Source organism: Varroa destructor, unplaced genomic scaffold (assembly GCF_002443255.2).
Source record: "Varroa destructor unplaced genomic scaffold, Vdes_3.0 BEIS01000001.1, whole genome shotgun sequence".
Lineage (NCBI taxonomy): Eukaryota > Metazoa > Arthropoda > Arachnida > Mesostigmata > Varroidae > Varroa > Varroa destructor.
The window spans coordinates 38596366-38619444 of record NW_019211454.1 but is presented as its reverse complement, the minus strand read 5'-3'; the positions used below and the strand labels follow the sequence as shown (position 1 = coordinate 38619444).

Here is a 23079-nt window from a genome sequence, read left to right as displayed (position 1 = left end):
ACCTCAGGCAAGCTTCATTAGTCAACGACTTGCAACTTCTTAGACTTTTTAAATCACCTGGTCCATTTCGTTCGTGTTCGCTGTGGGAATGTCAAGTGAGAAAGTTTGAAGGATAATTCTACAAGTTTTATTATGCTATTTTTCGGACTTTCAGTGATCATCTACCAGTAATAATAACTGGAACAGAATCACACTTGATATTTTTTTTTATCTTTCTTAATTTTGTTCTGAAGAAAAATCCACGGTGGCTTGATACACACTCAATTCTCGGATCAAAACTTAATGAAATCATTAAATATTGTTCCATTACAAAGGTATATATTGAGCTATTTGACCAACGCTTCTAAACCTGAAAGTCGATATAAATAACATATGTGCGTAGCACATGCAACTTACCTGATGTATGCATATCGCGTCGCTTGTACAATCCACTTTCACCAACCGCCCAGTTATTGTAAACGAAGGCAATATGCAGCACGTTCGATACGGACACGTGCTGCCATCTACCGCTACGACCATGAACCAAATACATGACGTGCATGGGCAACGATATGGTCACTGTAGATGCGGCTGTATGTCCATCTTCATCGTCATTTTCGCCGTCGCTGTGATCAAGCCGACCGCCGCAAGCTAACAGCTCACCAAGCGAAAAATATCGCTTATAATTCCACGTACATGAACGCAGGTCGAGAGCAGATAGAAAATCGCTGAAAATTTTAACAGGATATGTTTAACAGAATTAAGCGTACGTTAAGAAGCCAATTTCCGCAATCTCACTGCTACGGGGTTATGGGCGCCTTTTACGTATATATAGGAGTAACGACACCTTACTATAGATGGTTTATTTCACTTTTGATAACAATAGCGAAGGAAGTATTTGAAGCTTCATGTTATTTGACCGCATCGCAACGATATTACATATACAAAGGCCATTGTCATTGTTGTATACTAAGTATTTTATATGTCCAATTTCCGAAAAGATAGCATTTTCTGCGTTCAGTATGAGATACCTTGTGTTGCCAGGAGCTATATTCGAACAAACGTGCTTAGTGGCAAACAGTGGCCTCTGATAGTCCCCTGGGGTAATGGAGTGCGTGGACCAGAGCGGTAACGCTCCGTCGTGATGAGGCAACGTTAACGCTAGTGAAAACGTGATTCGTGGCTGTGCTCCAGCTGAGCTCTCTGGAAAACGAGATCATACAAAGAGGAATCGCGTCTAGCTGATATGTTCAGATAGCCTCATAGCTACTATAGCAGCTGTTTTCATTTTCTAAGTGCCAATGCCATCATTCTTGTGTTGCTGTCCCCAAAAATTTTCCAACAGCTTATTCTTTCGGTGGTAAAAAACGGGGAGGATGCACTGTATGCACAGAGCGAACCTACGTAGGATACTATAACCGTAACATCATGGTACAAATGACAATCGGGCTTTATTTTTCCTTGTTAACGTCATGGAAAATATTTTAACTATTTTTTCTTTATAAGTGACGAGTGTGCCCTTCATTTACCGTCTAGGCTTAACTTGGTCGAAAAGGGCTTAGATCCTGCGCGACCTCCACACAAGGATCCGTCGTCCACTAGATATTGTTCTGAGTCCATCCAAAAACCGTCGGGCTCTTTTTTATCAATAGAAGCGAGTTTTACAGAGCAAGACACTTTTGAACCTGCGAACAAAATTAATTGTGGCTTAGTGATGTGAACCGATACAATTCCTTTATTTATATTTACAATTCCTTTAATATTGGAACAACGGATTGAACTTTAGCAGTAATTGGAAGCTTATTTTATGCAGATTCTTGCAGTCATGGCGGATCATTTAACGAGATGCGCGGTGATTGTTGTGAAATTATTAGGCACCCTTGATATTATGTGGTAAAGGCATTTGTCTTCTGCGGTCGTCAGGGGCATGGCAGAAAAGAAAAAAGCCTTGAATAGCTTTACCTGGGAGTAAATATAAAAAGCCAGGCAGGATTATTTTGTCGGTGCGAGCAACGAAGCTCCGAGACCTAATAGGAACGAGGGCATCTGAGGAAATCAGATTACGGCTATTTTTTATTAATTCCGTGGACACTTTCCATTGATAGCGGGTTATAGTTGAATTAGACACTTTCTCCAAACATGGATATTGTGGATGATTCGTGTCGCACGCCTGCAACGTAAACGAGGTTAGAATCGTCTATTTTTTTTGCCTTACATCATTTGTCTGGACTGAAAGCAAAGCAAGTTAGAATTTAAAGAACATTTCAAACTATAAAAGGTGTGCCGAATATTTTTCGTTCAGATATGTCATTTTTTCATCTATGAATACTCAACCACAAACAACAATTTTAGGCAAGGTACAGCGATAGCGAAACAATTCAATATGGCCAATGGGAATATTGATACTGGCTATTTGCATATGATCGTTGCATGTTAGATAAAATTGATAAGTCGATAGTATAAGTATGTCGTATTAAGAGCGAAATTCCTTTACCGAAGCACAATAAAGGGTGGTCCCTTTGTGAAGGAATCGAGTATGAGACATCAGTTTTCCTGTGTCTGGGCTGATTGCGAGTATAAGTGGCCGATGGCGAAAAGTCAACCGCAGAGGACTATCTTCAATGCGCACCCGAGCCTTCGAAATCTACGAACGATAACGAGTAGGAAGGTGCCATTGATTAGCATGATCAATGCAATCTGTTTAACGACTTGTCTCTTTTAGAACAATGTACGTCTCGTGCATAGCCGTACAACGTTGTATGCATTGAGTCACATGCGATAAGGACATTGCTAAGGGCTAAAATTATCGCTACTAAATATTCCTATATTTTCAACCGGCACCTGATTAGAACGATCCTAGATGTGAAGCCAAACCGACTTATCAATACGATGTACTATGATGCAGATTCAATAAAACAAACAATTATCTCATGCAATTTTGTGTGACTTATCTAATGATGACGCAGAATCGTTATCCAACAGACTAAAACTGTTAGTCAACGGAAGAAGCCATTATGTATTCTTGGATTATGCGGGCACGGAAGATAATAAGAAATAACCGCACGCACCAAACACTATTCTAATACTATTGCTAAAAAGAGTCCGGAGAAATTGTAAATTAATAATAATAAAGTCTTCTTGTGATCTTTAATGTTAATTATGGAGCTGTGATGTTGTACCGGCACCTCGACCGAACTTCGCCGTATATACTCCATCGAAATCGCTTTATATATGTCAGTTCCACTTTTTTAGCAACTGAACGCGTCACATGACACTAGGATCGAACCCATCTGGGTCGATTCACTGGAACTGAAGTCGAGAAGTGGCGCTGATGGTCGCTGATCACCCGAGCTATTTTATCATGGCTAATTCACAGCTGCAAAAGCCCCCTGAATAGCAGGGTGTACCTTTCAGACTCCGGTGGGTTAGTACAGCAGCTTTTGACAACGGTTGTGCATTAATCGTCGTTGAGGAAAAAATTAACAACAATGTCGTCTTCTTTGAAGATACATCAGTGTCTTTGTAGCTATTTGCTCCTTACAGAAACAGAATTGTTGCAATCGTGATAGTCACTTTTAAGGCCCACCGTTCCACAGCGCCTAACCTAATCTAGGTTGGAATGTTTGAACGTCGATGTCTGTAGAATAAGCGGAAAAACTAACAAATTGTAGAAATAGATTAATTATTTTCCGTCCTCCTTCGCAAAACAGCGAGACAGATATTGTGAAATTTTACGCGATTTGAAGGACGCGGATTGATCAGATAGATGCGTTAGGCATCTGCCGTTTCTGCCAGGCTTCTCTTCTCGCTTCATGCCCTTCAGTTATTTATGGTCTATTTATCTACTCATAATTCACTGAAATAAAATTGAATAATACGATAAAATAAAGTGAATAAATAATGAAAAAAGGAGCAATTAATTCAATTGTGAGCTATCATTAGTGCTCTTTAATTACCTGTAGGTGAACTATCCGCTAAGCAATCATTAGGAAAAACCCTCTCGATAATAGAAATAGGTACATTAGCTTTTAAAAAAAGTTAAAGTAAATTACAAAATCGACCCATGATGTGTAAGTGCTCGTATGTATCTTGTTTAGATATGCTGATATATTAAAGGACCCACCTTGAATGGCACATGTTCATCGAGTGGTTCGATCAAAATATAAAAAAACTCCACCGTCTCAAGATAAGCGTCTCCAAGAATTTCTACCGGTACAGAAATGGCGTCATCTTCTGCTTGAAGAGTGAGAACTGCAATGCAATGAAATCACAAGTCGTGTTCGTTTCATGCGACGACACTGGAGGACGCTTCGATTTCAAATTTTCCTTGTAATTTATTTTTACGTGTCGCAACTCCATTGTTAGAACAGTCTGCCCATTTTTTTCTATCGAGAACAATTAAGCACATTTTAACAATCAGCCGTCATATGAACCATAAAGCTTTTGTTTATACGTCGTCGACCGAAAAGCACAAAACGAATTCTCCTCTATACGGCTAATGTTTCTATGCGGTGAAAAATTATCAAATCTATATAACAGCAACAACAAAAAAAGAGACAGAATAGACGACTGAATCATATCAGCGTTTTAGACGTCGGATAAACAGGATGATTTTCCACGGCTTACAGGATGGAAAACATATTGACTGACATCCTCTTTGAGCGAATAAGAACGAAGAAATAAGTGCACGGATTAACAAATACTAATTAGAAATGTTTCCCTAATATATGCCTTAAAGAATTTGCTTGTCAAAATAAAAATCAGCCTAACGTAACAAGCAACATAAAGTGCTTTCTATTCTAGATAAGAACTAAAGGCAGTACTATAGAAGGAACAAGATTTTTTTATAAGGCCTAATTTATAGAGGGGAGTTTAAAAAAACGTTTATGAAAGTCTGAGTGGAGAGGAGAAGCGTACGAAATAGCTCTGTGATCAACTCTAGTAAAAATATCCATCATACGACAATATCTACATTAGGTCTGCTCATATCTATAAACTAGAATGTCCTGAAATATGAAAAAAATCAATGTAATATCCATGCAATTCTTCTAAGTAAATACGTACCGCAGTTCGTTACACTGTTATATAGTATGTAAAGCGTACAGTACCATTTATGTACCTTAGCTTAGAATTAAAATATAGCGTAAGGGTAACTTGCGAGAAATTAACAAAGTAGATTCATTAACTCAACCTATTGGAGGATTTACCATGTGACCTGCAAATGTGATGAGCTATAGATGTGTTAGAGAGTACTAAACTTTGGACAGACAACGCAATGCTTATCATGCATCCACTGGTAGCAACACACCTTGGTCCACAGGGACGAAGTCTTCATTTGAACGTGCTGTTCCCACTATCGTGTAGAACCGAAACTTTATATCGACTCGTTCAGAGGATGGCCTTCTGACCACTCGGACAAAGAACCTCTCCTTGAAAAGTGCACCAGAACAAGTACTAATTTTATATTCTTTCTGTAAACAACTATAGCACAAAATCGAAGCATTTCGTTAAGTTCATTCGACCTTAAACTGGGTTCTAGCTCATCGTGTACTTTCTAGCTTTCCGCGGCGGGGGGTGTTGCCGTTAATGTCTTGAGTTTCCCATCTACATGCCAACGGAAGAGAGATAAGAAAAACCCTCTAGTTTAGCTGACATAGATGATTTAAAAGCAAACATTTATAGGCAATATGACAGTGTATAAGCAGTGCCGTAAAATGCGCAACAAAATTATAAACGATAATCATTTGCGGATAACGCGGTATTATAGCATCCAAACTGAAAGTTTGATACTGCACTTCGTAATTTCTCATTGCAATTCACGTCAGCGTGGCTATAGGGGGTCAGCCGTACGTAATGATAGTCTCCTAGGAACAGGTTGTCCACGCTGAAGTAAATCTCCGCTAAAGACACGCGCCCGATGTGCAAACATCGTGTTTGTTTCAAAAACAACGACACGTTTTGATAAAATTACTTTGTAGATTCAAATACGGAGTAGTAGTTGACACATAGCGTTCATTACCTGATTTTTTTTTTACACACACATATTTAGAACAACACAAGAATGCTGTACAGGTGTTAGTGAAAATCAAGAAAGGTCCGATGATACATATTGATTGAACTTTTGTTGATATTCAATCATGCAAAGTGGTAGAATCAGTCTACCAGGAACGGAAAATTCGATCGACCAAAAATACACAGGAAGCGTCGACGGGTCAGATGGTTCGTTCTCTTATCTGCGCCTTCTTGCAACTTAAGCAGTAGTAACATCCGATGTTTTCTGCCTAATACGAGCAAAAATGAGTTAACAGATTCCAGTGGAAAGACACAGTTCATATAACGATTGATGTAAGTGGAATAGGGAACTCAAAGAGCATCAGACAGCACTCAGAGATAGCAGGTCATCAATCAACTAATACCTATTTAGATTAATCGGAACTCTCGACACGAAAACCTATTTTAAATCAGTGTCAAGCTCCAACCTTGTAGACTTTAATATCTATCTTGGCGCTTTTGTGAACGTATTAAATACAAATTAGCTAGCATTTACCCTGAAGCATTTGTATACATATACTGTCAAGTGATTTTCAACTAACGACCCTCGAAAAAAATGAGTTGGCAATGCGTCTCGAAGGCTGGTATCGTTTAATTGTCTGAGTTGAATTAGCCCATTTTAATAATAAGAGCATTTTGCAGACGATTCGCTTGCCCTCCATAGGTACCCCCACGTATAAACAGAAATGCACTCGGTTTCTTTTTTTTTTTTCGTCTCAATTCGTCCAACACTATTTCGCTTACCTCCCTCATCAGGAATATTACATATATTATATATATTAGTATGTACAGTTTTCTTTCCTTTAATGATCTAATAAAATGTATAGAGTTGCATCAATTTCCTGAAGCAGCATATGCGCATTCGATATCTAATCGGCCAAAATAAGGACATGTGCTTTTATGATAAACAGTTGATTTTTATCTCATGCAGAAAAGGGCTGATTGGAGCGTATCTGTCTTGTCGAAGAAATGTCATAATGATCTATTTATTTAAATTTCGGTTTACTCAAATAAATCAGTCGATGGTAATGCTGACACACTTTTTGTCGACGACCTATTAGAAAAGGATAAGCTCCTCTATATGCGGTAAACCATAACGAAAGTTTATACGTTTCTAATAGACAAGTATTTCACTCGACCGTATAAAGATACTCTGGAGCATTTGACGACGCACAGCTTGTGAAGCTATTTTAACGGTGTCTTTTACTTTAACTACCTATTATATAAATCGTAAATAAAGTATGAACTTTTCATCGTGGATAACGTCGCTAGCTATGCGTAGTGAATTAGCCTACCTGATCTACATCGACTCGACAAAAAAAGATGTTGAGTTACAATTATTCCTGATTACTACCATGTAATAAATACAGCGTTACGTACAAGGTCTTAAAGCCAACACATTGCTTCGATGGTTGACCTTTCATTGGACTCACCTTCACAAAAGGCTTGTCAGGCTCTTGAATACTCAGTTCGTCATTTTCGAAATGAATAACCTTTTCAGTGGACAGAACAATGACACTGAATACTTTTACCGTAGAACAATTATCATGAAGTAAACAGCCTCGAACAGCGCTCAGATGGATCAAAAAACGTCGTCCAGACAGACTTTCCGGAACGTGTAGGGAAACCGTTTTCGTTAGCATGGTAGGTGCTATTGAGAATGCGAATTCACCCACCGAAGTCTCCAACATTCCCTCTGTAATTCGATAGAGAGAAGGAATTGTCTGTGTATCATTTAGCAGATCCTTATAATTGACTTAAATTTGGCAAAATGTATATATAAAATTGATGCCTCAGCAATAGACATGTCCCTCAAGGCATCAAACTTATAGAGAGAGCATCTTCCAGTATTACCACCTGCAGACCCCATGATTGGCGATTCACATCTAGAAGATACAGCCTAGAACGAATCGTTAGAGAGAAAATCTATTGATAAAAGAAAAAAAACAGACTCGCGGAGCCCAACTCTTCGGCGTCTCCCACTTACCGATATGGGTACTCGCTCCACCGGACCTGTGAAATTGAAGTTCAAGGGTTTCTCCAGCAGAAACGTCAGACGGTACGAAGACCGTAAGCCAGCACCAATGAATGCTCATTGTAACGTTTTCGATTTGGCGGCCAGCTGTAAGTATTAACAACGATTAGAGTTAACGATCGCACCTAACTTAATTTGTTGTATCTATAGTTTAACTTACTCTAAAAACACTGTAAGTGGCACGATGCTATGCGAAAATAAATACACAATTTTTTGCCAGTTACGTTTTCAATAAACTAGAGATAATTATGTTCTGAGCTATATATACACATATATATGCGCCACGTATTACGATTTTAAAGCTACCTCGTTGTAGAAGGACGTGAAAAGTGTCATTGGTAACGTCTTTCGCGAGCATCGGCTTAATCCTGTACTCAAAGGCCGCTTGTCGTTGTCCTGAAAGCAAACTTGTGTTTATTATGAAGGAAGTAGGGCTTTCTTACAATTGCTAAACATTGAATTGAAATGTCTTTATAGCGCACTAGGAATGTGCATTAGCAATACAAGCTAATTATCCGACCCATGGGATGTAATCCGAACAAAAATACACGTTTGAGCTTTTGTACTTGTTGGATGTGCACTTGAAAAGTATGTTGTTTAGTAAATATCTGAGTAAACGTCTGATTGTTATGGCCTTAGAAGGGTGGCGCGTAACTTTCTTCGATTCACTTGCACATTCTACAAATGTCACCACGAATGGTCCTAAGTTATGGCGTGTTTCTATCGGATGCTTTTCAAGGTTTTTTACGTGGACAGTACCCTGACTTAGGTTCGCTTAGATTTGAAGTTATTGCTAAAAGATCATCATTTTAAATATGACACGTTTCAAATTAGACAGACACTCACATCGGCAATAAACAGCGTATGAAGACCAGCACCTTAGGGCTTTGTTAAGACAAATCTTTATACGCTTCAAACTGTTCCACGTGATTTAAATCCATACAAGGGTATAGAAAACGTCACGCTTTTTCTTTCAGCCACTTTGACATACCGCTCCGTGACTAAGTATGTACCTATGTGAGGGCTTAATCCACCATACAAAATGCTTCCCTCACGAACACCGCTAATTATGAACAGATGCTGTTAAGCATCTGCGATATATCGACATGCATCATTTGTAGTGGGAATATTGACGTCTGTAGTTAGGTCTATTTCAGAATACTAATAATTGGACCGTGTCCCAAAGTCTGGTTTGTTTCAATATAGTTGATTCCGTGTCTTCAGTTGAAGTATATATCACAGCAAACACGCTGTGTAGGATTATGATGAGCGTCCTAGCCAGTTTGCACTGTGATTTGTCACTGTCATTGCTAGATTTAGCTAGTCCATATAAAAAATAAAAAAAAAAAACTGAGAACGGATAAGACGACTGTACACAAGTTATAGGCATCTAAATAGCAAGCTTGGAAAACCGTAAAATATTATAGGTTGACTGATGATCTTCGCGTAAATAAGTTAGTAAACCAACAGTTAATAAAATGACTCGTAAATTCTTGCTATTATAATTTTACCGCTTCTTTTTTCAACCATTCTTTGGTTTGTAGTGAAGCTTCTTGAACGGCACGTTCCAACCATACATATGGAGCAAGTGCAGGGGAATTCTGCATTCATTCAAAATCATCTCATCGATATTCAATTTAAAAACCACACGAACATTATCATTCGTGCTCAAACGCACTAAAAGTATAGAAAGGTCTTAGGGAACATTAGTACTTATATAACTTTTTCGGGAAATTTCCCCCTTCTTAACTTACCATACAAGCTTTTAGGTATACCATTTGGCCATGTCAACTTAGTTGCCTGAAGCATCAGCCATTTGTTTATGAATATTTCCTTATTTCTATAAGCTTCACTGTTTAAATAATTTCTTTTAGGATGGCTATGTTGTCTGTCGTATTCTACCAGATCTCTCATCGTCGAATGCACCGTTTGTTTTTATTAAGCCTGATTGAAAGATGATCAGACTTAACTAGATAATGTGATAAAAGTCTGACTGCGCTGTGAAGCAATAGACATAATAAACAAAAAGAATTGACTGTTCCAGTATTTTCATCATTCAGAACATTTGTGCTTTTCATTGGTGAAAACACATGTCAGAGCAAACACCCGAAAAATATGAGTTTAGCATAAGTAACTGGTCACATGTACTAGCAGAAAAACGCTGTAGACTGTCCGTACGTTGCGCTTTTAGTTGAAAAAGAAAGACGTACTGAGGTAGAATATATTTAAAACATACACATACGATACGTCCAAAAGGTCTCGATGTTGTTTAGAATGGTACGTAACGGCCAACTCGGTGACCACTGGGTCAACGTGACATCGACCCCGACTTTAAACACAATGTTTAACGGAATCCTGCCGTAAAACCACCGCGCTAAATATCCATCCAGTGATAAACAGACAAGCAGGCATAGCAGACACAACGTCAAACACGACACGCTTAAAACCGCAGGCAATCCGAGACCTGAGACAAGCCTAAGCGTGATGTCGGTGTGCGCAATATAATATCGCCTATTGCATGAGATTCCTTTCTCGGCTATTGACGGTAAAATCGCTAGCTTATTTTTTTTATGGTTTATCTAGCCTTGACAATTTATTGAAAAACAGCGATGATCTGCCGTCAACCAGATCTAGCATTACTAAAGTGCATCGTGACTTTACGTCGTAATAAATACGCACGTCAACTAGAATTTTCTCTTTTTCAATCTACTCTCTTTGTTCGGCTTTAGATCTCGATGCCGTTTAAATACATTTGTAACATTGATACGTTCTCACGGTAGTGAGCATGCATTTTACGGCCATCTTATCGGGCAAACTTCAAGGACAACAGGACAATTATGTAATGGCTTTGTCATACACTGCGAATAAATTGAACTTCTAAAGCTTCTGGCTTATAGCCAAAATTTTTCGGAAAACGAACCCACTCGTAATCGTTTAGTTCAGCCTTAATTTCCTCGTTTTTTTTATTTGCAAACGAGTCCCTTAGCGAACTTTAAGTTATGTAGCGATAAAAAAAAACTCATAACACGCGTCCTATTAAATGAACTCTGCTTGTAATTATTAGACCTAGTCACCAACTTGCTACCTGCACCAATGTAAAAAATAACATTTGCTTAAAAAATAAATATTTGACTGACTTGTCTCGCTGATACGCAGACGGTACTATGCGTTGTATCTGCTTGTCTTCTGAAGTTCACTGAAATTCGGATCCGTCTTATTCTATGTGTAATGTCTCCTTTCCGAATAGACTACAAACGATAGATAGCTCCAATCTCCGGTTTTCCCGTACGTATCCCCATCCAGGCTTTGAATAAGTTACCGAAACTACAAACTGATTAGGAAGTGGAACTCCTTGATTTATGATTATATCGAAAATCATGAGTGTCAATAAAGCAAACATAGGAAAAAATATGCATTTTATCAGTACGTCCATGGCTATGCGGCCTCCTTATACCACAAATCTTGCGTTATTATGATTATTTCTCCAAATGTACAACGCTTTGGATCGACTTACATTGTTTCTGTGTCGATCGTTTTGTCCCTCCTTGTCGAGTATTTTTTAAGTATTACTATCTAAAACTTTCACTTTTTGTCAAAACTGGAAATCTTTATATTATGCATGGTCCCATTTGATTAATCATAACCGCATTGCACATGATCTACGCGTCGTAAGTTTTGTATGAAACGTACATCACCTTTAAGGCCTAGCAGATGGCGGAACTATTTGTTGTACTTCAGTAAACTATCGATACGTAGGTCGGTAAGCCAATTCTTCTAAAATAAATACAAGTTTCAAAACGCGTTTAGTAGATGTCACGCTGAAAGTTGAAGATCTTTTAAGCAGCCTTATACCTTCGACAGCTTTACGTCGTATCTATAGATCGCGTTATATTTCTATCCCTTTCTTAGTGCTTAGGTCGCTATTAACCGCAGCTTTAAACTCACTGAGAAATCGTCTATCTAGTTTTTCATATTATTTGTGCTTTTACATTTCGAGAAATTTTACTCTACTTTATATCAATTGTAACTACATTGACCTTTTCCTTTTACCCGCTACGTAGACATAACTCGATAGGTCATTCGACAATCGCTGTCTGATGTCAGGCAGGAAAACGCGTTCGACTTCCTATCGTTCGCTTAAGTTCTCCCATACAGACGGCAAACATGCTCGACCGCAGACAGCCAGACGCTCACTCATATACTCGAAATCTGCTACGTATTTCCATGCAAAATAACAGGGCTACGACTAACGTGAGTCAATATTATCTATAAAGTGTCGTTCTGTGTGTTCATCGAGCGTTCGCCCGATAGACACTGACATTGTCACAATGGTATTTACCGACACCTTTTACTCAGCAAGGCGTCTACTGCTTTCGAAGCTCCGAGAGTTGTAAACGGGCAATCGAATGTAAAGCCGTTCGTTTTATCTGACGCTGGTTTTAGGCAGTAGGGCCACATCGCTGACTGCGAGACTAGGGGATCGTTAAAATAAGAGCATAAAAATCTGACTACTACGTCAAAAAGCACGACTATCCACACCTTTCAGTGTTTTTCTCCCATATCAACGAGGGTCATTGGATTTTGTTGCGGTCGCAATTCGTGTGTCAGTTTCTAGTTCTTTGCCGTTGTTCTATGAACACACTATGATCAGCTGACGTTAACTAAAGCAACATGAAGTAGACAGGTAGATCATCACTGTATCCCGTACGTACGATAAGGCATGTCCAACGTCTTTAGCACGAGCACATAAAGGAAGCGTTCCGATACGAGTCTGCGCTTTCGTCCATCTCGTTTCTGCAAAGGATTAACAAGCAGAATCCAGTGCGATGCAGTGCAACATTCGGTTACAAAAAAAAAAAACTTTACATCGAGAAAATTCGGCAGGAGCTATTATAACGAGCTAGCTGGGCGTTGCCATTTTTGATCACAGTCTGCGACTATACTACGAACGAAACCCAACCATCTGGGATGTCAAGCCAGAGTTAAGCCGCTGATTATGAGCGGATCTAGGAGTATCTTAGATATCTAAGTTGACGAAAATTGTGTGACGAATGAGAAGAAACACAAGTGAATTGATGACTACCTATTTGTGAGCGTTGATTATAGTTCTTATGAATAATCTCTCTCTATCTCTATTTCTCAGCGTCACTCTTTCGGCGTGGAATGACCGAAGTTCTTTAATGTGGTGGAAATATACATAGACTTGGCCCGGACTCCAAAAGCCCTTTACATAACACTTTACAAACAGATACTAAAAATATCAAGTTAGTATAGCTGCGCCATAAGGGATGTTTAACTTTTCTTTATACCGCATGCAAGCTTCACATCGCTGCCCTTTCGTGGTTACACCTGAAAATATCTTCATTTTCATCGAACGCTGCGGTCGTCTTTTGCGCAGCCGCTCGAGAGTGGTTGAGTAGAGAGGTCAGAAAACAAGGGGAGGAGAGACCCCATCGGTCTTGTAAGGTACTGCGATGGCCTTTTTCGTCGGTGAACCGCAGCCCCTACAGATATCACTTAACGACATAACGAACTACAGAGACTTGATGCTCAAGCTGTGTCAATGGTTAAACCTCTAACAAACACGTACGAAGACATGATGGTAATCAAGGAATCAGGCTGCCGAACTGGAAGCTACAGACCCAATTGGTAGACTTATCTAATTAAGCTTCCAAGCGTGGATGATTTCGTTTTCCTATTATTATATGCAAATAGCCGCACAGTTAAGTATGAGTGTCGATAAAAGATCGCTTCCATTTGATTTCCAACATCCTTATACCTTTATTTATTTATGAGTTGCAAATTTCACAGTATGTTATACAAGTTACTCTGTTTTGGTATAGGAGAAGGGCGTCTTCTAAAGGTGACTCTCATGCTCCTCCTTTTGCTTGTCTTGCCACATTTCCGCATGACAAAGTTTTATGCTGAATGTTAGAAAAAATTGGCAACGGAATAAAATGCAGTTGACAGCCAATACCTGTTCTGCACTCGTTTAAATCAGAATCAGTCAGCCTAAATTGTTAAGTCCAGTAAATATTCAATATATATAATAAATGTAACATAATAGTAGATAATTCTTGACTTTGGCCATCCTAATCAGTAGATCCGCACCGGATTCAATCGTGCTAGATTACACCTGAGCACTGGCATCTCTTCGATGCCCCGGGGATTACCTGGCAATGTCAATAAGTGAATCACTGACAAGCGGAAACGTATAGAGCTTTGCTCTATATTAAGTACCTTTGCTTAGATCAAATCTAGATTAAATTGAATATCCCATTTCATTTTAAATACTTCAACAGGAAAAAACATTCTATTTGTGATAGCCTACAGTAAAGGTAAGAATATTTTTATCGAAATTCGCCCCTGTCACGTTAACCTGACACTGACAATTACCCTATGGAATTGTAAACGATCTTAGGTAATGGCAGACAAACGCAGCTACTTTTGACATTTTACGTTGTTTTTAATTATCCTCTGTCGTCTGCGCTTACCGTTTGAATATCACAAACAACATTAAATGTATATTATGACTGATTTCAGTTAATCCTCTTTAGTCTTACTAGCTCATATAACAGCGCATAAGATACATTTCACTCTGTCAAAACTCTTCTCTTCCGCGTATTTCGTTAACCCAGCTAAACATTTCTGTCCAAACAAACGTTCTTTTGAGCACTCGTATTTTCAGTTAGCATTAGAAATATGCACGCAAAATGCAAATACGTGCAAACATGTCACGTACGAAGCCCAACCCAGACATTCTCTTTGTCCTACCAACGGAACAAGTCTATGCACCATTAAAAATGTAAATGTGTTGAAAAGCATTCTGTCGCACTGGGTCGCATCCCACATAACTTTCTACATGGGAATGATCATAGCTTTTGCGTCTGCTGGTGTCGATCGCTAACGAATCGTTTAATATTTACTAAATCACGAAGCCTATTTTTCACTGGTCCGAAACTCTTAGCTAAACAGATTTTGCTTTTAGTGTTTCGGTGTGTGCGTTTCTGCGCACCGAATCCAAGGCAGAATTTGTACTTTCTTAATAACTGTGGCCGGCACTCGTTCTTTCATGGCTCTGTTGCACCCTCCGCCCCGTCTGTGTTACTGCGGTAGTTCACCACCTCCACAACTTTTCGTATAGCAGGTCTGATGACCAGCGTCAGGTACAGTGAGAAGCCAGTTTTTGCTTTCTTCTTACATGTTTTATTATTTTTGTTGTTACTCTCGTTACTTCATTGGACTGGGTACGACGTTACCCTATAAATTCTTCTCAATGAGACAGACCAGACCAGAATCAATTTGCCGCCGCGGCTGGGGGCTAAATGAAGCTGCAGTAGAAGAGGCGAGGGCGTGACTATAGCTACGCGTGGTTCTTTTGCTGCGCTCGACCATGTAGGTCCACGCTTCAGTTCGGAGGTGACCAGCCGACATTGAACCGTTTATTTAAGCAACCGAATCTTGTCGACGCCAACAATAAATTCTCTTTTAAGGCAGTGGGCAGGTAGGTATAATGAGAGGAAAATTCATGTGGTTCGTTAAAGGCAGAAGGGATAACTTCTGCTCGAATTCTGGCGTAGCACAAAGGACCGGCACGATTCGAAGGAGGGCATTGTCCATGCACCACGGATATCCATAGCATTTCGGGCACGATCTCCTGCTGGCATTGCTACATCCTGTTCAAATCGTATTGCGCACCGTTGTGAGGCATTCTAGCCTAGTGTCTACTACGCTACGGCTGCTACATCGAATCGTTTCGACATGGTTCTTTATTTCGAGCCTATGTGGACGGCCTCAACTACAAGTTCGACTCAAAAAATTCTTTTTCTCAATATTTGCCTAAAACATTGTGCTATCTGCGTCGACCAAAACAAAGCACAGCTACTGGATAAAATTTCAGATTGCCCTGTAATAGTAGATTCGCATCAGGTTTCTACTGAAAACATCATTTTACAGCCATACCGCGTGACCATCAGTTCGCATCACCGACTATACGACGATCGATACCGTTGCTTTCTACAGTCGCAGTGCATTTAGCACCCGACAAATATAGCGGTTGATTCTTAATTCGATTCAAACCCACATGTCTGTAAAGGTACTCTTACAATATGCTTCATATTAAAACAAAAATTAAGCATATTTGGTATAATACATGCAGCACGTACATACTATGCATCAGGTTTAAAAATACACGTAACTCCGATAGTTCTTCGCAGTATATGAGAAGTCGATGATAGATTTGACGCTCTGTCTTACGGGCCAGCTTTCGTCGTGCAGGCACTTTTGAGTCATTTCGTAATTTCATAATTCAGTGCAAATGATTTTTTACCTTGATCTATGAAGAAGCAAAGTAAATTCTAGTGATCACACTTATGACTGGTTTGGCTGTACTAAATGTAATGCACAATTTATTTCTCCTATAAAGAAACGATCTTACCAATGGAATATTTAACCAACCAAATATCCATGCTTATCTCGCCCAGCTAGACATCATTTCGTCAGCTTATGCACGGCTACGATCTGTTTCTGAAAGCACTGAAAAGGACACGCTAAATGTTGATCTCTTTCTGCACCCAGCGGGCACTGTTCTATTAACTGACAGATAACGTATATCGTATGTCAGGGGCGCAGAAGTGAATTCAGACGTAACCTGGGCAGTTTTTTGTTTCCCAGGTGTCGAGAAAGCACTACATCATCTCGTTGACGTTCTTCAATTCATCTATCTTCTTTTTATGCCAATGTGTGAACGATTGTTAACTCACAAGATATCTACTGTTCATCGCTACCTATACGCCTCTGCCCAGCTGTGTTAACAGAGTGTCGTACTGGCGGGGCAGCCGGCAGCCGGCAGCCGATGGTTCAGTTTCTTTCTTTTTTTGCCGTTCTTAGTGTAACAGTTATTCTAGATAACTTAATTTGCCTTTGGTCGATTATCGAGCAGAAGAGAGTTCTTACATTCTTAGAATGGATTGCATCTTCCAATAGTAATTCCCTTTATAGATCGGCTTTCGTTAAGCTGTTATGTCATAAGTACTGGACAATTGTTACTGAACGAGATTACGAGTGGACATTAAATGTGACCTGTCCTTTCAGTCGTAGGCACTACTAAGGACACAAAAACAGACAACAACGGAAGTAAATCAGGTACAGAATAGTAGAACATTCAATCTCATGATTTTTCAAAATTTTGTAGAGAAATTTCAATATTTATCTAATTATTGGCAGATGATTTTTGTGGAGGAAAGAAGATATATATATATATATATATATATTGGCTAATAGGGGGCTTTTCTATTCAAACGTCGCATGCAGAAGGGACGATGTTTCTTAGAACTGAATGAGTAACGAAGAGGTCGACACTGCTGCAACAACAAACTTTGTTGAGCTTATTTGTTTTGGTCATTGATCTATTTTTTTAGCTTTGACACGTAGAGCTAATCTAACGTCCCATGCCTGTAAATGAACTACAACTACCCAAAAGAAAACTTTTATAGGCCACACTGCTAAAATGGAATGAGAGAGAAATTCTCCAAGTCACGTACTTCTGGGGGGTTTCTGTGTCGCGATCGTCGTTATGCTGCCTAAGAGACTAGTCGCCTGCTATTTGTCTCCCCTCTACCCATCAGCTGCCTGCAGGTTGCGTCATGTGTGCTTTTTATATGTCCTGCCTAAATAAATCACACATAGTTAAACATGCTCGATGAAAATTAGGGTTAAGTGACAACAAGCTAAAAACAACGCCTGTCTTAACTGTTACTCATAGAAGCATAATAAATGGCTGGGAAAACGACAAACGTAACAAAAAATCAAAGATTTCAGTGTAACTTTAAGTTGAATTAATAGATATAATGCGGTCACATCACTCGTATAGCTGTCATACTGTGAAGCTGCCATACGCGGGTCAGAAGAAAAACTTTAGACAACAATTGATACGATAAAATTTAACAATACATCATAAATATTATTGTATACAAGTATGCACTTATGTAACCTTAATGAATCATTATATTATCGAGCCCTGTTGATTACAGTCAGTTACTTATCAAAGCTACATTCAAACACAATTCAGTAGTTTAGTACGACGAGCGCTTGGTCAGTTCGCAACGTTCGAACAGCAAAATGGCCATTCTGTTAAGAGAAAAGGCCCAGGTAGGACACGCGACCCTTGTTAGTAAATCACTGACCTCGCTAAGGGACGTTTCGCCTATTTTTCTAGTTAGTTAATAGCATGCTTTACAGCTTTTTTCATCTGGTGAGCTTGGCCATTTTTGTATCCGTTTCACGAACTGACGACTCAGCTTTCCAAAAACAATGTTCACGAAGATAGCGGCTACTCCCATACCCCATTAAAGTAAGATTCAGCACCAGTCATTTGTGTAGCTGACGTTACGTTTCACCGCACGATTCTCTGCCAGCCCACTCTGACAGTATTCCGTGCTATTACTTTTCAATGTTGTGATCCTTTCCAATTTCGCCAATGTTGCTTCCCAGCTTTTGCCGCAACAAGCGCCGAGGTTCTGAGCGGTAAACATATATCATTTAGAAAATAAAGACTACTATGAGATAAAAAAAAAAGCCAGAGGATTTTACAGCTATAATTTTCCCTAAATACATGTTGACCATATCAACTGGATAAAAATATACGCACATATTCATACAAACGGGCTTTTACGATCGGAGTTTTTGCAGGTATTTTCGTTACTGCTTCATTCCGACCGAACCAAACTCACCCCGTGCCGTCACAGAACCCCATTTTAAACAAGAATTTTGCACAGAAACCAAAGAGTACTTCTTTAGCGTCCGAGCAGCTAAACATAGACAAGGTCAGGAACACGACGAAATAGATTGAGCTTGTATTATGTGTGTCATTTGGCGAACGTTAATAGCTTGTCGGTTGTATGTACGTCTGCGGCAAACTCTCCGGGGCTGGGGGCCGAACGCCGTTCCGTAAATTCAATCTGCATCTCTGTTGAATCACGTACTGGTAGTAATCAGATTAATCGATGCGCTATTCTAAAAGCAAAAGAGTAATAATTGAGAAACACGCAAACGGGAACCAACTCGATCGATGGTGTCTTCAAATCTTGAAGAATTTGTTCTTCTGTGGCAGTGAATGAATTACATAAAGCCCCTTTATCTACGCAAATAAATGATATATGTATTATCCATTCTTCTATACAGTACGTACGCTTACACGTATATAAACGCAGAGATGCGGCATATTTGTTTATTCCGTGTTCTGACGCAAACACTTGAGCTAGTGTTACAATGTAGCCTAAATTCATTGCAATCATAAATGCAACTTTTGATGCTACTTAGACACCTTTTTGCGACAAAATTGGCCACTGGACATAGTCCTATAAAATACGACACAATCATCGGCCACTGCAGTCATGTGAAATTATGCTTTAATGATTATTATAACGGACATTAACTATATATGACGGGATACGTGCCGTGATGGCATCTAAAAGCATCCAAATATAGTACGGAGTCACTTGGACGGATTCATATCGTTTCTAATATCTTATAATTGTCATTGCAACTACGCGAATGGATCTGAACTTTCAGCGCAAGCACACTTGTAATGAAAATAGATTACCTTTATAATAAAGAAATTGTGCGATGCAATCTGAAAGGAAAACGATTTATTATTATTTGTCGTTTTACTACGTTTTGTTTAATCACTATATTATATGATGCGCTATAAAATATAGTATATTGCAATGAAGTGCCGCGTCTTCATCTAATTAAGCAGTAATTAATATTAGAATTTTAGGAATCCTCAGTGGAACGTCAGCCTAATACATAGCAGCCGGATGAGGATCACCGCTACCGCCATAAGCGCGGCAAAATCCATGGCGATAATGGCCTTGTTCCTACAGCTGCAGCATTAGTTAGTAGCGTCCTATATTTGGTAGTCACTCACGATAAATGAAGTACGTTCACAAAAAGAGGAAGCACTGGATGCTTTTCACCGCAAGGTAAAGCCAAGCTTACGGATAGCGTTGATAAATTTCTCCGATATATATGACGACGTCAGTAGATTATTACACAGAACAGGAATAGACTCCATTAGCGCTATCGAACTACCTGTTCCATTGGCCACATCGTATACGAGATTCAGCTTTCGTTCTGCTACTGGTCACATCTGAGAGTGGCAATTTCGTGACGACCTTTCCTCTCTTATCGGTTTTGCTGCGTCATTAACTAGCGTGTTTGGTTTTCATTTTCGCGGAAGCGTACCTTCCGTCATTCTCGCACAGCTAGCGGTCATCCATCGACAGATTCAAGTCATGACCACAAGTAGCAAAAAATCAAAAGTTACACATCGATGCTTCGAAAAGCGAAGAGCTACAACCTGGAAACAACCAGCGGAGCATGAAACAGTACGAACAATGATGAGTTACTCCTAAATGTACCTCACGCGACGTTTATGTGTCTGACATTCGTGTTTTTATCGCCCTACCTTAAAAACAAAAATTCAACAAACGAGCGCTAGTCCTGAGCATCAGATACCGCAGTGGAATTATTATTATTAAAGACTATATTGATGCTAGGTTTGTCGGCCGACTCTGTGCATGTGATAAATGGTGGTAGAAACTGTTTCATTTCACGATCGAACTAATTGCCCTACAACCTATTTGCGCTAGGACAGGGGCAATTAGCATTTGAGACAATGAAAAACACAATCAGAGCAAACATTATTAACAGCTTTGTTATCCCTGAACAGTGGACAACGGCGACTTTTAACAACGTCGATGGTGCTGCTTTCATGCATGCCGAATGCATAGAAACCGAAGGTCTATCCGTACCATGAAGAGCTATTAGAAAAGGAGAAGCCCACTTTTGTTGGGCAGATAAGTGTCGGCGATTGTCTTGCGTGAGGATAAACAAACCGAGATAGGCTATCGTACAGATTATGATGCTACACTTAGTTGGGTGACATATTGCCCTATATGTATATATGGGTGCCATAACATAGATGAGCATATGTAAATTTCTCACTGCAGAATAAAAGGCTGATTTGAGAACATCAATAATGATATGCTTCCGATCTTTTTCAAAACGAGATGAATTTTCTTTTTTTAACACCTCGCCATGTTCATTGTAAATGTGATACAATGGCTCTGGTATAGGTACACAAGTCGACCTAAAAGCGAAACAGCGACCCTTTCTTAAGGTCATAGAAAATGTGTACTGGAGTTTTCTTTATGTCACCTTGGTAACTAAATATAGGTAACTAAAAATAGGTGTGGTCGCGCACACCTATTTGTGCAAAAACAGAACTACCGACCAGAAGAAGTTCGGAACACAGACCGTACGGGAACAGAATCATTTCTCGTATGAAATTAAAACTCCATTTTGTCCTGTTTTATTTAAAATAAATGTAAATCGCCGTGGTACCTCTTTAGCCGTAACTGTAATTCAGTGCGCAGTAAATAAACGAATAATTCGTACACGTCATATTACTTGTGCATAAAAAGTTTTTGGGGTACTGTTCTATTTTTTTTCTCATTTTATTATGATTTGCATTGTTGCATTAACAATACGGCTAACTTACCTGAATGAACTACCAGGCCCACCTGAATCCTTATGATCTACTATATTAACTAATTAATTGAGCTATATCTGAAATTGCCTCTTTGTTGTAAATTTTTTCTTGCCAGACTTAGAACTGGACAAACAGAAACGTTACGTCGCTCCACAGTGCAGCCAGTAGATATAGTAGAGTCTGTAAATGACTGTTGAAATTTAACTTATATACATCTATATACCAGTAAAGGTCGTTTTAGCACGAAGCTCAAGTTGATTTTATCTGTTGTCTTAGCAGCCGCTTCGGTAAAAAGGTTTTCACAAATTATGTTTGAACGAATTTAGGTATCCGATTGGCGGGGTACCCTAATACTCCACAGAAAGCTCATCCTGTACTACTGTGAAGCACTTCTAGGTTGTAGGATGTCTTCAAAACAAGCATCTTGCAGCGTACTTTTTGGTTAGCAACTGTTCAGCGGTCTGTATACAACGGATGTAAGGCCGTTCGTACTCGTCCACGGAACGAGCCTGTTTCAAATGTAGTTCACAGCCGACCTGTAGATCATGGCCGATAAAAGCGTCCCGTCTGGGAGTGTCAGACACACAGAGAAGTTTCACTCGTATAATGGTTCCACCCGTTCCATTCTATCATCTAAGACTTAATTCATTTGCGATCGCCCAATGTGTAAAAGAAATACGACTAATATCTCCGTGTATGGTAAAACGTTTTATCGAGTAATTCGCTTTTGAATGCACGCGTTATATAATAAAAAGCACTTCATTACACCTATCATACCCCTATTTCAGCGACAGTCAGTCTATATATAATATAATTAATGCTCATTTTTTGTGGCACATGCAAAAACGTATCCTATACAGCGCAAACTGTAAAAAAATCTGTGCTTGTTTAATATTCAAAATGGGCAATTCATTTCGCAATGACTGACAGCACTCCTACTTGCAATTCTATGCTTTCATATCTTCTTCAAGTGAACGGTAGAATAGAAGCTAACTGGACCAGCCAGAGAATCCCTATTGATAAGGCTAATAATATATTTATCTGGACTGAAGGCCTGCCACTGCCTGTTATCGCATTATAAATGGCTGGTGTCGTACGGCTAAGCTTAACATCAGCTGTTCGCTAGACATTCACCACTCTCGATTGCCGCTAATTGAAGATTGTATCTATAGTACTCATGAAGTAGAAGAAAAAGGGTTCCCCTATATATAGCAGTTTTCAAAGTAAAGCTTACTTGGCCAAAAAAGGCTTCAAAGCAATAACTGTTGTTTTTTGAGTCCCGATCTACAACTATATATATATATATATATATATATATATGGAATGAGCAACGATAGCAGAATGACCGGCGGCGAAAGATCTGTCGCAGATGTTTGATGATAGTTCGTTTCCATTTGCAGCCCCATTTGACCCAACGAAACAAAACGGTACATAGTATACTATACAATAAGTACAAGTA

The 23079-nt window shown here is 39.3% G+C and overlaps 1 protein-coding gene across 4 annotated transcripts in view; it reads right to left on the bottom strand.

The window, feature by feature from the left end:
• LOC111244785 (FRAS1-related extracellular matrix protein 3-like) overlaps window positions 1-23079 on the bottom strand; it is a 49529-nt gene that overhangs the window by 22135 nt on the left and 4315 nt on the right. For 2 of the 4 annotated variants that reach the window (XM_086974675.1, XM_086974665.1), the window contains exons 2-12: window positions 19668-19697; window positions 8372-8461; window positions 8018-8152; window positions 7464-7726; window positions 5288-5408; window positions 4103-4230; window positions 2474-2623; window positions 1942-2149; window positions 1509-1664; window positions 1011-1182; window positions 397-707 (exon numbers count right to left, since the gene is read on the bottom strand). In XM_086974675.1, coding sequence (XP_086830801.1) covers window positions 397-707; window positions 1011-1182; window positions 1509-1664; window positions 1942-2149; window positions 2474-2623; window positions 4103-4230; window positions 5288-5408; window positions 7464-7726; window positions 8018-8152; window positions 8372-8461; window positions 19668-19697 — 1764 coding nt within the window. The remainder of the gene's footprint in view (window positions 1-396; window positions 708-1010; window positions 1183-1508; window positions 1665-1941; window positions 2150-2473; window positions 2624-4102; window positions 4231-5287; window positions 5409-7463; window positions 7727-8017; window positions 8153-8371; window positions 8462-19667; window positions 19698-23079) is intronic. The other 2 variants (XM_022792209.2, XM_086974678.1) reach the window with 2 other exon arrangements.